Source organism: Physeter macrocephalus, chromosome 16 (assembly GCF_002837175.3).
Source record: "Physeter macrocephalus isolate SW-GA chromosome 16, ASM283717v5, whole genome shotgun sequence".
Taxonomy (NCBI): Eukaryota; Metazoa; Chordata; class Mammalia; order Artiodactyla; family Physeteridae; genus Physeter; species Physeter macrocephalus.
Window position 1 is genome coordinate 23353155 of NC_041229.1, and position 15643 is coordinate 23368797.

Genomic DNA, 15643 nt, shown 5'->3' on the forward strand with positions numbered 1-15643 from the left:
GTGCCCCGGTCCGGGAAGATCCCACATGCCGCGGAGCGGCTGGGCCCGTGAGCCACGGCCGCTGAGCCTGCGCGTCCAGAGCCTGTGCTCCGCAACGGGAGAGGCCACAACAGTGAGAGGCCCGCGTATCGCAAAAAATAAATAAATAAATAAATAAATAAATAATAAAGTAATTAAAAAAAAAAGGGATCCTGACTGCCTAAGAGTGTACTACATTCTGTTTTAATATTAAGCATCTATAACCTTAATGTAAGTTAATGGGTTTGTTTGAAATTGTGTTGAATAAACAAGATGGGGGAGGAGAGGAGCATCAACTTGGTGAGCCTAGGTATGCTGGGTACATTCACAGTTTGGCTGAAATTTAAATGCATATGATGCAACTCCACTGTGTTCCATGGGCCCAGTTGCTGGATTTCAAGGAGCCTGTAACTGACAAAGCATTAACATGTAAATGTTAACTTTAAGAATAAATATACCTGCATTTCATTGATGTGTTCAATAAATATTTACGAGCATTTACTATGTGCCAGCTATGAAAAATCTCAGTTGCTGCTCAAAAGGAGTTTACAGTCTAGAGATAAGAGAGACAATCACTGAGTATCATGACAGAATAATGCCCAAAAAGTAGAGTAGAGCAGAAAAGAAAAATGCCTAAAACTCCTGAAGAAGGCAGGAAAGGCTTCAAAAAGGAATTGGTGCTAGGAGGAAGAATTAATGAAGATAGGACATTCTAGGCAGAGGGAAAGTTTGTGTAAAAGTAAATATAAGAGAATGTGACAATTTTAACTGATCTCTATGGGCTGGAAATAATGGTAAATTGTTTCATAATATTTCATTCATAAGAAAAAACTTGACTACTGGGATTACAGTGAGGTTTTATAGAAACTAGCAGGAAATTAACAATACTCTATATCCGCCAACGGTTATGCAACTATCTGTTCTGTTTCTTTAAGTAACCACTATAACAGGGAACTAACTGTGGATAAGAAGGGCAATTTCAGGAGAAGAAAGTATTTACTTGCAACTTCTCTTTTAGCTTTTAGGGCTCTCAAATGTGAATACTCTTGACTGCCTTGGAAATGAGGGGACAGTATGGCCTTATGCTTAAGGGTCAAGGCTCTTTTAGATTCCAGTAAAGTAGGGACTTCCCTCATGGTCCAGTGGGTAAGACTTCACGCTCCCAATGCAGGGGGCCCAGGCTCAATCCCTGGTCGGGGAACTAGATCCCGCATACATGCCACAACTAAGAGTTCACATGCTGCAACGAAGATCCCACATGTCACAACTAAGACCCGGTGCAGCCAAAATAAATAAATAAATATTAAAAAAAAAAAAAAAGAGTTCAGTAAAGTAGATTTGAGTCTGGGCTTGCCATATCCTTAGCTCTGTGATCTTGCAGAAGTTGCAAAATCTTTCCTCATCTTGGAAATGGTGATAATACCAGTTACCTCATAGCACTGTTTATGAGGATTAAAGAAATAATGTATGTGAAGCCTTTAATTACAGTATTTGTAACAGAGTAGGCAATGAATGATAGCAGCTACTAGTTACTATCATGCTTTACACTGACCAGTTATACTCCAAACTAATGTCATTATTACAATTCCTATTTATTCTGGAGGAAAAAAAAACGGATACTGTTTTTTAAATCTTTTGGTAAGTTTAACATTGATGCTATGGAAACTTTCAATGTTACTTGGGTTACAGTCCTTAATAAGTGTTGAGATTGTGACTGAGAGTAGTATTAATAACGTCATTTTATTATATTTTAAAATGCGACACCTTAAATAAAATAAATCTCTAACAAAACTCTAAACTACTTTCAGTGCTCTTTGGTATTTCCTGTATTGTTATAGACAGGGTTTAAAGCAGGACGAAAAGCACACACAGATCACTCAGAGACCTGGGGTCTAGCCCTATTTTGCTATTAATTAACTGTAAGACACTGGAAGAATCACCTATTCATCAAAGGCCTCCACTTTCTCACCTGTTAAAGAATGATTAGGAATATGACTTTCCTCTTTAAAAGTTTATACTCTTGGAAGAGGTGGGAATGGAGAGTTGCTGTTTAAGGGGCACAGAATTTCAGTCCAGGATGATGAGAGTGTTCTGGAAATGGACAGTGGCAGTTGTTCACAGCAATGTGAATGTAATTAATGCTGCCAAACGGTACACATAAAAATGGTTAAAATAGTAAATTTTATTATATATTTTACCACTATAAAGAATTTTACAGTCTGTGCTCTGTATCCCTTTAAGTCACTCATTCACACCCTCATTCATTCAAATATTTACTAAGTGCTTATGATGAACCAAGCACTGTGATAGGGAATACAAACAACAAGACTTAAGAGCTGAGTAGGAAAAATAGACACGTGTCCAAATAAGTGCTATAAACTACCAGATGCTTCATAAAGGAGGCTGCAGTAAGAGCTGCAAAAGCAGGAGTCCATTATATCTGAGAGGGTTGGAAAAAATCTTCATAAAAGACTCATAAACTGAGTCTTAAAAGAACAGCATGTATTCACCATCTGGATGATATGCATGACCAGAACTGTTCCTTCTCCCACAGTTAACTTTTAAATCTTCATGACTAGAAAAGGACAATTCTCTTACAGTGAACACTGGAATTACCTCTCAAATAACCCAAGATGGTTAAAAGTTGGAACCTAGTAATCCCCTTCTTCATTATCATCAAAGAAAGAAAGAGAGGGAAAATAATTCAAAAACCACTACATTAATCTCCAAGCAACCAAACCAACACTAGAATTACAATAAAAGCTACTTGGGTTTTCATTGCTAACTCAAGTAGATATTAAAGGGAAAAAGCAGGCCTTCTAAAAGACTCAATGTTGTTTATTTAAGAAGTAGAAGGACAGCTTAATGGGTCCTAATATAGCACTAAAATAAGGTATTATTTGAATAGTTTGCTTAGAGAAACTGAATGACTTCGTTTAGGACACCACTGAATAAGTGATTCTATCAGTGCAGCAAAGGGTACCCTGGAAGAGATCGGACCCTTCAAATGGGAGAGCAATTTACTTCCAGGGAGCACTTTTGCTTTCACTGGGAATTGGGACTATAAACAAACTTAGTTTCCATTATCTTGTTTTTGATTTTATCAAAAGCAGTTTGGTTTTAAATAAACAATCCTCTAGAGCCCTTGAAATCCTAAACATACTAAGAACAAAGGAAGAGACCAGTTAAATATTTCAATGTTATAAAATGCCAAAAAAGAAAAAAGGTGGTCGTGGGGGGAGATAGAAGGTTTATATGAAATATATGGAATAAGGAGGTATTTCCCCACAAATTAAAAAATACTAGTTTGGTGTCAGTCAATAAAGCACTGCCAAAAGGGAATAAATGCAAAGGCTGAAGACCTAAAAAGTTGTGAATGACCATTACCAACATTTATCAATGTCTATTTGTAGCTCTACAAGGAGAGATAATCCTTTAGCAGATAAGCCTGTAGTAAGACATACTTTTTGTTACATATTTTGGGTCAGATCAAGGGGTCTCCCAGCAATCGAGACACAGACTGCTTTCCAGTCTAGTGTGGCGTTCTCTCCTTACTCAAGACATTTGCTATTAGTAATTTTCTATGAATAGTTGTTAGCCTATGTACCATAGATCAGGGTTGTTTTTTAAAGAAAAAAAATAGAAATAAAAGAGGTAAAAAGTAACATACAGAAACTGCATGGTGCAATAAGAATAACAGGAAATGAAGATTCAGGGAGCCTGAGTACACACAGCGGTTCTGCCATCAGAGAAGCCAGTGATGATGTTAAGTCATTTACTTGCTTTTAGCTTTAATTTATTTGGGTACTTTAAAAATAACAAGTATGAATGGATGTATGTATTTAAGTAGAACCATTATTTCAAACAAAAGTTTCCCTGGAAGCTTCAGTATACATAGAGAAAAAAAGGGGGCTACTCTTATTGAAGACAAAATGGGAGCCTGGAGTCCTGCCCAAATAACCCTCCTGTATCCTGGGGGAATGGGGGGGGTATACCTCTGCAGAACCCCTAGGCTACTCCCTAGGCTACTCAATGCACTATTTAAAACTGCTGGAATAGATGAGTGGATGTTTCCATTCTTACATTTCATGGACCAGGAAAAGTTCAAAAAGATTTCGAAAGAACATAATATCTAAATAAATAAATTTAGCTTTGCTTTATGAAACTATTGCTAGCCAGAGAAAAAGATATTATAAACCAGTTTTAGGAAACACCTCCAGACCATCTCTCAGGTATATTCAAGTTCTAAAATTATACAACTTCTTCTACTCCTATCGTGAAAGAACTAACCAAAACCACTTTACCTAAAACTATCTCCTAAGACTACTATTCATTAAGTACATTAATAAAGTGCCCCAGAGTCACTAAAATTTTAAAAAGCAATAAAGGAAAACAGAAAGAGAAAATCAAGTTAAAATTTACAGTGGCTACATAACATCAACCTCAAAACATACATCATTTTAATTATTTTCATATAATTTCCCCCACGCCTAAAAAATAAAAACTATAAGCATCATCTATAATATAAAGTCCAAGCAATGCTTAACTTTCCGGTGTTTAAGTGCCTCTGAGCTGTTTCCCACTCTTTGCTCCTTCACACTCAGTGTTCAGTTTTATCAACCACATACTTTATTTCTTTACGTTTCTGTAAAATCCTTCCAGCCACCAGAGGTTGGTACAAACACTTGAGACCATCAAAGTTAACATGAGGAAATCTAGCTGGATAATGAGGTAAAGCTGTATTTTCTAGGATTATGTAACCTCCCTGAATCCAAAAAGCAATGTGGTCTATTCATCATTGCTACAACTACTTTTTCAGATCTCAGATTAAAATTTCTAACTTGTAAGAATACACAACATCCCATTAGCTAAGGTAAAAGTCAAATATTCTTTAGCAGTTCAAATATTGCAATGCTAAGGAAAGTTTTGATACCCAAAGACAGAGGTCTTTGGTGTCTCTCAAATCACTAGACATTGGGTACCCTGAAAACTTTCTTAGGAGTTTCAACTTCATATTTCTCTCCAACTCCTGACACTGCACATAACATATTCTAGGCCGATCTTAGATCTATCTTTCAACAAAAAGTTGCATCAGCTTTCTGAGAGGTCCATTCCAACTTTATTTTACTTTATTTTACTGCACTCCAACTTCAAAGCAATTTTTCTTAGGAATACTTACTGTGTATTGGGAAGAGATAACCACCAAGCATCATTTATAAAATTGAGAACTCACAATATCTTTAAACCTTCTCTTTTCGGGGAAATAAAGATAATACTATCAACTTTTATTCTAACACATTTTTCCAATTTTTAAAGCAATACTCTGTGTCTTCTATGTTCCTCCTCCTATAACATGATGTTTGCTAAATGAAGCACAAAACAAGGTAGAAAACTGTTCTGTGAGTCTCCCTTTCTCACACTTCCAGTTTCTATGCATTGATTTCTTGAAATAGGTATAAATGGGTAAGAAAACACCGCCGGTGCTATAGTAAGCCTGCAAACACCACTTTCTTTCACCACTAAGGTATCTTTTAGATATAGGTTCAGAGACTGAAGGATGCTCTGGATTGAAGCTGACCAGAAGGCCTCAGAAGGCAACAGCCTCAAGTCACACAATGACTATGTTTAGACATATTAAAGAGAAGACAAAGTTTACTCTAAAACTAAGACATATCCATAATTTAAAGCGTGCGTGTGCATACACACACAAACAATTGGAAAACCTGATAATTCATCTCATATATTTCTTTTTAGCTATCACAGAACTCTGGGCCATCACCTCTTTACAGAGTCCCTCCAACATCTTCTGGGTCTGTTTCCAAAGGGGCACCTGAAAAGCTGTAAGAGCCTCCATCTTCTGTCACTTTCATTTGAAAAGAAGCTGGGTGCAAAAAGGTTAGCCCAAGCTAATTCCTTGGCCTCCATGAGTCAGCCTGAATCTGTCACTGTTGTCAGTCCTTGGTGTGCTGAGGAATATTCGAGTCCTGGATACAACCCATTCTCTCATCTCTCTGCTAATATCACTCTTATAAGAGGAAATCCAAAAAAGAGGGAATGTGTGTATATCTATAGCTGATTCATTTTGCTGTACGGTAGAAACTAACACAACATTGTAAAGCAACTATACTCCAAAAAAAGTTAATTAAAAAAAAAAAATCGGGCTGCTGTCTCTGAGCACTCACACACAGCTGTGAAATGGAGGCAGCTCGACTATTCAGAGCAATACTAAAGCACCGCCTCTGTCTACTGAAAGATCCTGGCTGAGCAGCAAAGCCATGTCAGCTGTTCTTTTCTTTGTTCCCAGTACAGTCCTTAGCACTTATACAGAAATGAGACAACCTCTTGACAAGGAAGTCCTCCTCCTTTCTTAGACAACAGGAAACAAAACACACATGACAAACAGGGGAAGGGGTGTGGAGTGGAGGGATGGGCTTGGCTTGAGGAGTTCACTTTAGAGGTCTACCCCAGTGGCAAAACCTAACTCTGACGGCCTTTACGGCTTTTCATTTCCCAGCTGGCACAGTATCAGAACCAAATACATACAGCAACTCATAGGGAAATAAGAGGCACAAGAGGCAGGCTCAAGGGTGAGAGCAATTTCTTTCTTACAGCTTAAACCACTACAAAAGATGAAGCATACAGTATCAACAAGTATAAAAAATAAACCAGATTTAGTAATATACACAAATATGAACAAATACACACAAAGGAAATACAGGGTCTTCTTTTGGCTCCAGACTGTATTGATATCTTTCATTTTATAATTTCATGTGCAGAAAGAAATGAGAGCTTCTGAGTAAAATAAAATGATTTATTTTTATGCTGAACATACAATATTCATAAATAACAACTGCTTTCATTAAAGTTAAGATTTCCTTCTTAAATTTAAATTTTTCCCACTGTAGTCCCTGAGATCTCATTTCCATGCCATGACAGTTCACATCTGCATTTTAAAAGCAAATGCAGAATCCACCACCTGATTTAGCAGTTAGGCTGCACACACTGTAGCTCTCCTTTTAGGGCACCTTTGAAGACAAAGTGATATTTAATACTGAATATAAGCAGTCTTTTCATCTTACACTGAAGAGTAATTGCTTCCCACTTCAGAACTATAGCATGAGTTATCATCTCTGACTTACTCTCTAAGTGCTATGGTCAGCATGGAAAAAAATGACAAAGAACATTACGGCTTTACTCAAGGAAGTCAGATCTTTGCTAACTGCTAAGAAGAAATGATGGCTAGTCAGGCATAGCACAATGAGATACAGCATGAGAAATGACATACATTTCTGTGCCCTGGTTTTAGAAAATCATTTCTACTAAATGTCTTCAGAATGCAGAAGCTGAACCTTCCTTGGTGTCAAACACACCAGATAAAAATTTTAGCTGCACATGGATGATGGTGTTTACAATTGAACACCTATTTGAAAGAAACTGTACATATACACTTGCTGAAAATTTTTGTTTACAGAATACAATGAAGGTGGGAGATACAGAGTGCTTTCCCCTAGGTTCTAGGAGTTGAAGCAACAAATACTTTCAGGGTTATCTATTAGCAAGTTGGGTTCACATAAGCTATCTCTCTAGTCTGAAGATGACACAGAATAAAATCCTATCAGGCCTGGCCCACAGAGTCAACCATCTCCTATACTTAATACACACAAAACATAATGGAAAAAGATGGTGAGGGTAGGAGGACAAAGCCCAACAAACAAATTACCTTATGTATTTTTCATCCTGCACCACAGAGGAAACAAACGAATATGAGAAAGCAAATGACACACATACACGGACTTAAATCCAATTCAAATGACATGATGTATAAATAAATATAAACTGCATCTGGAAAAGAAGAGTATTTAAATTCCATTCAATGTTACAAACATTCTTCTCATTAAAATATAAACCCTTACCTTTGCTTGTTTCTTACTGGCTTCTCTTCTGGCTTCCCTTTCTTTCAGTCTTTTCTCCTACAGGAAGAGGGGGAAAATTAGTAAGTTTTCATAATCATTAAGTATGGGTCAAACAGATCTGGAATCAAATTACAGTTCAACCATTTACTAGCTGTGCAGTTTTGGGCAACTTATTCGCTACCTCTCATTTTCTCATCTAAACATGGAGATAACAGGAGCACACATTTCATAAAATTGGTATAAGAACTATATAAAATAACATAAATGCTTATTAGCACAATGTCTGACATATGACTGGTTCACAGTGTTGGTTATTAAAATAAAAAGGAAGAAATGCAGTAATGATTATTTCTCTTTTCCTCTAAAAGAGGAAATTTATAAAGGATATGAAATCCTCATCCTTGGGGTTCTTAGAAAAGTGGCAATATTTTTCTCAAAACAAAAACAATGGAAGATTATTCTTATAAGCACCTTATTTTACTGAATTGTTTTATAATTTCCCCATTAGTTTTCCAATGATCATAAAACAGGCAGAAAATGCAGCACTAATGTTTTCAAAATAAGAAAAATAAATATGTATATTAATAAAATTCAAAACAACAAAATGAAGCTAAAGTTGAAAAAACTTTTGTTTTAAATAAAACACCTCTTTTCCTCTTCAAAAAATAAAGTGGTAAAACAATATAGAGGCTAGTCTCAATCCAGAATTCATAGCTAACTATTTTAAATTTAATTAACTACTAGATCAATGTAAAAAGTGAATAAACAGCAAATAATTCTTTCATGAAGTAATATGAAACTGTGACCATGATTCACTCTTACATTAAATATCCACTAACATGAGAATTAACAATTTTTTTCAGTCTGGACAATCTATCATTATCACTATGCTTCATACATAGCTTTCTCCAGATTGAAGAACCAATTCTAATACATACTCTAGAGACAGACCTGAGGCTGCTCTGTTGCTCACAGCTTTGAGAAGGGCAAGAAACTGCTACAATCCACACTATACACCCTATCTAGGTTTACAGACTTCTTTTCAATAAAGTGAGAACATAAATGTTAAAAGTTTCAAAGGGAGTTAAGTACTAATTAATGCAAAGAGATGGGGAGTCCAGAGAACTTATAGATTCAGTTTTTATAGCTTCAGATTGCACAGCAGGAAAGCTAAATTCTAAGTGAAACTAACAAAAATTCAAATTCAAATGGCAACTGTTCATGTGTCATACCCCTGAATGATGCATAATGTTAAATTATTCTTTTATGTGATTATTATTCTTTTTCTACACTAGTTTTGGAGAAAATGGATTACTTTGACTTCCAAATAAAGGAAGGGCACGTAAAAAGGGCACATAAAACTTCCCAATAAAGGAAGGGCACGTAAAACTTCCAAAAGGGCACGTAAAACTTCCAAATAAAGGAAGGGCATGTAAAAACGAAAAGGGCACGTAAAACTTAAACAATGTGCAATTTATACAGAGAAACATTCAAAGGTTATTTGGAAGTTCCAGGATCAAGGTCAGCAGAAAAGGAAAGATGAAGAAATCAAAACTAAGAATGTATTGTCAAACACATTCTTTTCATTGTCAAAGAGCTTAGTAAGTGAGAGACTGATCTCAAACATGGGTCTCCGTATGCCAAGTCTAGTGCCTTTTTTGGATACATTCTAAAAAAAATTAAAAGTCAGGATTTGGAGAATTTAACAGGTATGACTTTAATAACAGAAAAAAAAAACTTACTATTATTTTACCAAGCAGACAATGAATGCAATAGTTATTAAGACACTATACATGAATTGGTTCTCTAATGAGCTTATGAGAGTTGTTCTGCCACTAAAGTGAAATAATGTCAGTGTGTCCTCATTTGTGGGAGGGGGAAAAAGTTAATGGATGGCAGTTTGTAAACATCTGCACCCAAATTTTTCACAAAAGTTGGCACCAATTACTGATTCTCTATGAGTATTAGCAGACTACAAAATAAATGAAAGTAGCAAAATAATATTAAAGAAAAAAATTTTAAACCACTGACCATAATTATGCTTAGTTTGAGAGGTGGCTTTAGTTTGTGGATGAATGTATTTGTAATTTTCTCTTTTATCTCTCTCACACATACACAATGTAGTTTCATTTTCCACACAAAGTTTTCAGGTATGGAAAGTAAAATTAAGCAGAATGGTATTTTATGTTAGTCTACAAAGATCACAGAAACTTTTGAGTGTTGCACTGCTTAAACTAATTTTAAAACTACAGCTACATAAAATGTCAAATAACTAGAGAGTGATAAAACTGTACTTTTATACATATGTATCTGTTCATTAGCACATTATTGCTATTCTTATTTTCTTACTAATGGTAGAAGCACTGAATTATTAAGGATCAGCAGTGTGCTAAGCATTTTACATATATTTTTAATTCTATGTAACAAAACTTTTGAGGTATTATCATTCCCATCTTATAGATGAAAAAATTGAAGATCAAAGTGATGAAGTAACTTTCCTGATGTCACATCACACAGCCAGTGTGATAGAGCTGAGACTAAAATTGGGTCTATGGAGTCAACACCCCCAACTCCCTCAACTCCAGCACACGTCTATACCTCTTCTCTCCTCCATGAGAAAGTTTATGCAGCTTTGTTAGATGAATAGTTTTTATCTTAACAACATGTTACAGCCAAATGTTGCATTTCCTTTTATTATTAATAATGATTGGTTACCGAATGGGTCTTTCATCCTGAGAGCATTTTTTTCCTGATAGCATTTTATGTACATTATTTAATTAACTTTTGCCTGTTTCCTGTCCAGAAAAAACAGATAATTAACCACATTTCACAGTCACACAAATTGTTGTTGTATTTATTCAGTAACTGGCCTTCCCCCAACACACTAGAGCATCTGAAAATGGCACTTCAAAGTTCCAAAGAATAACCTCGATATGCTCACATCAGACAAACTCTCTCTAAACAAGTAAACGCAATCTCTCTTTTGGGGCTTTTCATCTAGCCACTTTAATCAGAGCAGAAAAAAAATATTAACAAATTTCTACTACTATTGAACACCAGTATTGACTCATTATAGTCAATGAAGAATATTTTAAATTTCAAAATTTAAATTGGCTATCAGAGTTCACATGTGCATGCAAGTAGAATAATTTTTCCTTTTAAGATTTCTGCCACAAGTCTGAGGTGGATGAGGGATATTCAAATCTGTAAAATATGAAATGAACATGACCAGGACATGAAAATGAAGTATAATAAAAAGAACAAACTTTCAATATTGGGTGAAACAAAAAGAAAATTAGAAAACTTCTCTTTCTTATCTTAAAAAGCTATATTAGCACTCTATCTGAAAAGAGGAAAGAGTGAACATTAGTCTTTAAACAGAGGAGAAAAGGAAATAGAATTATGGTAATCGAAAATTTGGGAAATGGATATAGGGAAGAAAGTACAATTTCTTCTTTTGCTAAGGTAGGAAAAGGATTCTCTTCTTAAAAGAAGAGTATGTGAATCATAGATGCTATAAATGACAAGACATAGAAATAAAAGGTTGAATTACAATGACTAGGGGAAAAATATAATTGAATTTTATTAGATTCAGTAACCAAGGTTCCTCAGCCCCCAAACACACTTAATTTTAGGTGGTTTAAATGCTTTAAATCCTTTCTTTTCCTATTTCATTTTTTAGGATTGGTACCAAAAGTTATTTTATGGGAGGGCTAGAGAAGATGGTGGAAGAGTATGACGTGGAGATCACCTTCCTCCCCACAGATACATCAGAAATACATCTACACGTGGAACTGCTCCTATAGAACACCCACTGAACACTGGCAGACATTCCAAAAGGCAAGAAACTCCCCATGTACCTGGGTAGGGCAAAAGAAAAAAGAATAAACAGAGACAAAAGAATAGGGACGGAACCTGCACCAGTGGGAGGGAGCTGTGAAGGAGGAAAGGTTCCCACACACTAGAAGCCCCTTCGTGGGTGGAGACTGCGGGTGGCAGAGGGGGGAAGCTTCAGAGCCACGGAAGAGAGTGCAGTAACAGGGTGCGGAGGGCAAAGCGGAGAGATTCCCGCACAGAGGATCGGTGCCGACCAGCACTCACCAGCCCGAGAGGCTTCTCTGCTCACCCGCCGGGGCGGGCGGGGGCTGGGATCTGAGGCTCTGGCTTAGGTTGGATCAAAGGGAGAGGACTGGCAGCGCGAACACAGCCTGAAGGGGTTGGTGCACCATGGCTAGCCGGGATGGAGTCCGGGAGAAGTCTGGAGCTGCCGAAGAGGCAAAAGACCTTTTCTTCCCTCTGCTTCCTGGGGCGCGAGGAGAGGGGATTAAATGCGGCCCTTGAAGAAGCTCCAGAGAACGGCGCGGAGCTGCTGAAGAGACAAGAGACTTTTTCTTGCCTCTTTGTTTCCAGGTGTGCGAGGAGAGGGGATTAAGTGCGCCTCTTAAAGGAGCTCCAGAGACGGGAGCAGAGCTGCCGAAGAGACAAGAGACTTTTTCTTCCCTCTTTGTTTCCTGGTGCGCGAGGAGAGGGGTTTAAGCGCACCGCGTAAAGGAGCTCCAGAAAGGGCGCGAGCCGCGGCTATCAGCGCGGACACCAGAGACGGGCATGAGACGCTAAGGCTGCTGCTGCCGCCACCAAGAAGCCTGTGTGCGAGCACCGGTCACTCTCCACACCTCCTGTCCCGGGAGCCTGTGCAGCCCGCCACTGCCAGGGTCCCGAGATCCAGGGACGGCTTCCCCGGGAGAACGCACGGCGCGCCTCAGGCTGGGGCAACGTCACGCTGGCCTCTGCCGCTGCAGGCTCGCCCCATATCCATACCCCACCCCCCAGCCTGAGTGAGCCACAGCCCCCGAATCAGCTGCTCCTTTAACCCGGTCCTGTCTGAGCGAGGAGCAGACGCCCTTGGGTAACCTACACGCAGAGGTGGGGACAAGTCCAAAGCTGAACCCCAGGAGCTGTGCAAACAAAGAGAAGAGGGGGAGGTCTCTCCCAGAAGCCACAGAAGCAGCAGATTAAATCTCCACAATCAACTTGAAGTGCCCTGTATCTGTGGAATACCTGAATAGACAGTGAATCATCCCAAGTTGAGGAGGTGGACTTTGGGAGCAAGATATATTATTATTTTCCCCTTTTTCTCTTTTTGTGACTGTATATGTGTGTGCTGCTATGTGAGATTTTGTCTGTATAGCTTTGCTTTCACCATTTGTCCTAGGGTTCTGACCATTCCGGGGTTTTTTTGTTTGTTTTTTACTTTTTAAAATTTTTCTTCTTAATAATTATTTTTTATTTTAATAACTTTATTTTATTCTACTTTATTTTATCTTCTTTCTTTCTTTCCTCCTTTCCTTCGTCCCTTCCTCCTCTCTTCCTTCCTTCCTTTCTTTCTTTCCTTTCTGTTTTTTCTCCCTTTTATTCTGAACCGTGTGGATTAAAAGCTCTTGGTGCTCCAGCCAGGCGTCAGGGCTGTGTCTATGAGGTGGGAGAACCAACTTCAGGACACTGGACCACAAGAGAGCTCCCAGCTCCACGAAATATCAAACGGCGAAAATCTCCCAGAGATCTCCATCTCAACACCAAGACCCAGCTTCACTCAATGACCAGCAAGCTACAGTGCTGGACACCCTATGCCCAACAACTAGCAAGAAAGGACTACAGCCCCATCCATTAGCAGAGAGGCTGCCTAAAATCATAATAAGGCTACAGACACCCCAAAACACACCATCAGACGTGGACCTGCCCACCAGAAAGACAAGATCCAGCTTCATCCACCAGAGCACAGGCAAGAGTCCTCTCAACCAGGAAACCTACTCAACCCACTGAACCAACCTTAGCCACTGGGGACAGATGCCAAAAACAACGGGAAGTACGAACCTGCAGCCTGTGAAAAGGAGACCCCAAACACAGTAAGATAAGCAAAATGAAAAGACAGAAAAACACACAGCAGAAGAAGGAGCAAGGTAAAAACCCACCAGATCTAACAAATGAAGAGGAACCAGGCAGTCTACCTGAAAAAGAATTCAGAATAATGACAGTAAAGATGATCCAAAAACTTGGAAATAGAATAGACAAAATGCAAGAAACATTTAACAAGGACCTAGAAGAATTAATGAGGAAACAAGCAACAATGAGCAACACAATAAATGAAATTAAAAATACTCTAGATGTGATCAATAGCAGAATAACTGAGGCAGAAGAATGGATAAGTGACAAGATAAAATCGTGGAAATAACTACTGCAGAGCAGAATAAAGAAAAAAGAATGAAAAGAACTGAGGACAGTCTCAGAGGCCTCTGGGACAATATTAAACGCACCAAAATTCGAATTATAGGGGTCCCAGAACAAGAAGAGAAAAAGAACGGGACTGAGAAAATACTTGAAGAGATTATAGTTGAAAAATTCCCTAATATGGGAAAGGAAATAGTTAATCAAGTCCAGGAAAAACAGAGTCACACAGGATAAATCCAAGGAGAAACAGCCAAGACACATATTAATCAAACTATCAAAAATTAAATACAAAAAAACATATTAAAAGTAGCTAGGGAAAAACAACAAATAACACACAAGGGAATCCCCATAAGGTTAACAGCTGATCTTTCAGCAGAAACTCTGCAAGCCAGAAGGGAGTGGAAGGACATATTTAAAGTGATGAAGGAGAAAAACCTACAACCAAGATTACTCTACCCAGCAAGGATCTCATTCAGATTTGATGGAGAAATTAAAACCTTTACAGACAAGCAAAAGCTGAGAGAGTTCAGCACCACCAAACCAGCTTTACAACAAATGTTAAAGGAACTTTCCTAGGCAAGAAACACAAGAGAAGGAAAAGACCTAAAAGAACAAACTCGAAACAATTAAGTAAATGGTAATAGGAACATACTTATCAATAATTACGTTAAATGTAAATGGATTAAATGCTCACACCAAAAGACACAGACTGACTGAATGCATACAAAAACAAGACCCATATATATGCTGTCTACAAGAGACCCACTTCAGACCTAGGGACACATACAAACTGAAAGTGAGGGATGGAAAAAGATATTCCGTGCAAATGGAAATTAGAAGAAAGGTGGAGTAGCAATTCTCATATCAGACAAAATAGACTTTAAAATAAAGACTATTACAAGAGACAAAGAAGGACACTACATAATGATCAAGGGATCAATCCATGAAGAAGATATAACAATTGTAAATATTTATGCACCCAACATAGGAGCACCTCAATACATAAGGCAACTGCTAACAGCTCTAAATGAGGAAATCGACAGTAACACAATAATAGTGGTGGACATTAACACCTCACTTACACCAATGGACAGATCATCAATCTAGCCTTGGTAAAATTAAGAAAATTGAAATCCTATCTTTTCCGACCACAATGCTATGAGACTAGATATCAATTACAGAAAAAGATCTGTAAAACATACGAACACATGGAGGCTAAACAATACACTACTTAATAACGAAGTGATCACTGAAAAAATCAAACAGGAAATCAAAAAATACCAAGAGGGCTTCTCTGGTGGCACAGTGGTTGAGAGTCCGCAGCCAACATCGTCCTCAATGGTGAAAAACTGAAACCATTTCCACTAAGATCAGGAACAAGACATGGCTGCCCACTCTCACCACTTATTCAACATAGTTTTGGAAGTTCTAGCCACAGCAATCAGAGAAGAAAAAGAAATAAAAGGAATCCAAATCGGAAAAGAAGA

General features: G+C 37.9%; 1 protein-coding gene across 1 annotated transcript in view; it reads right to left on the minus strand.

Moving 5' to 3' along the window:
• DDX10 (DEAD-box helicase 10) overlaps positions 1–15643 on the minus strand; it is a 300441-nt gene that overhangs the window by 98637 nt on the left and 186161 nt on the right. Inside the window, exon 16 of the mRNA XM_024117374.3 lies at positions 7932–7988. Within this exon, the coding sequence (XP_023973142.1) occupies positions 7932–7988 (57 nt within the window). The remainder of the gene's footprint in view (positions 1–7931; positions 7989–15643) is intronic.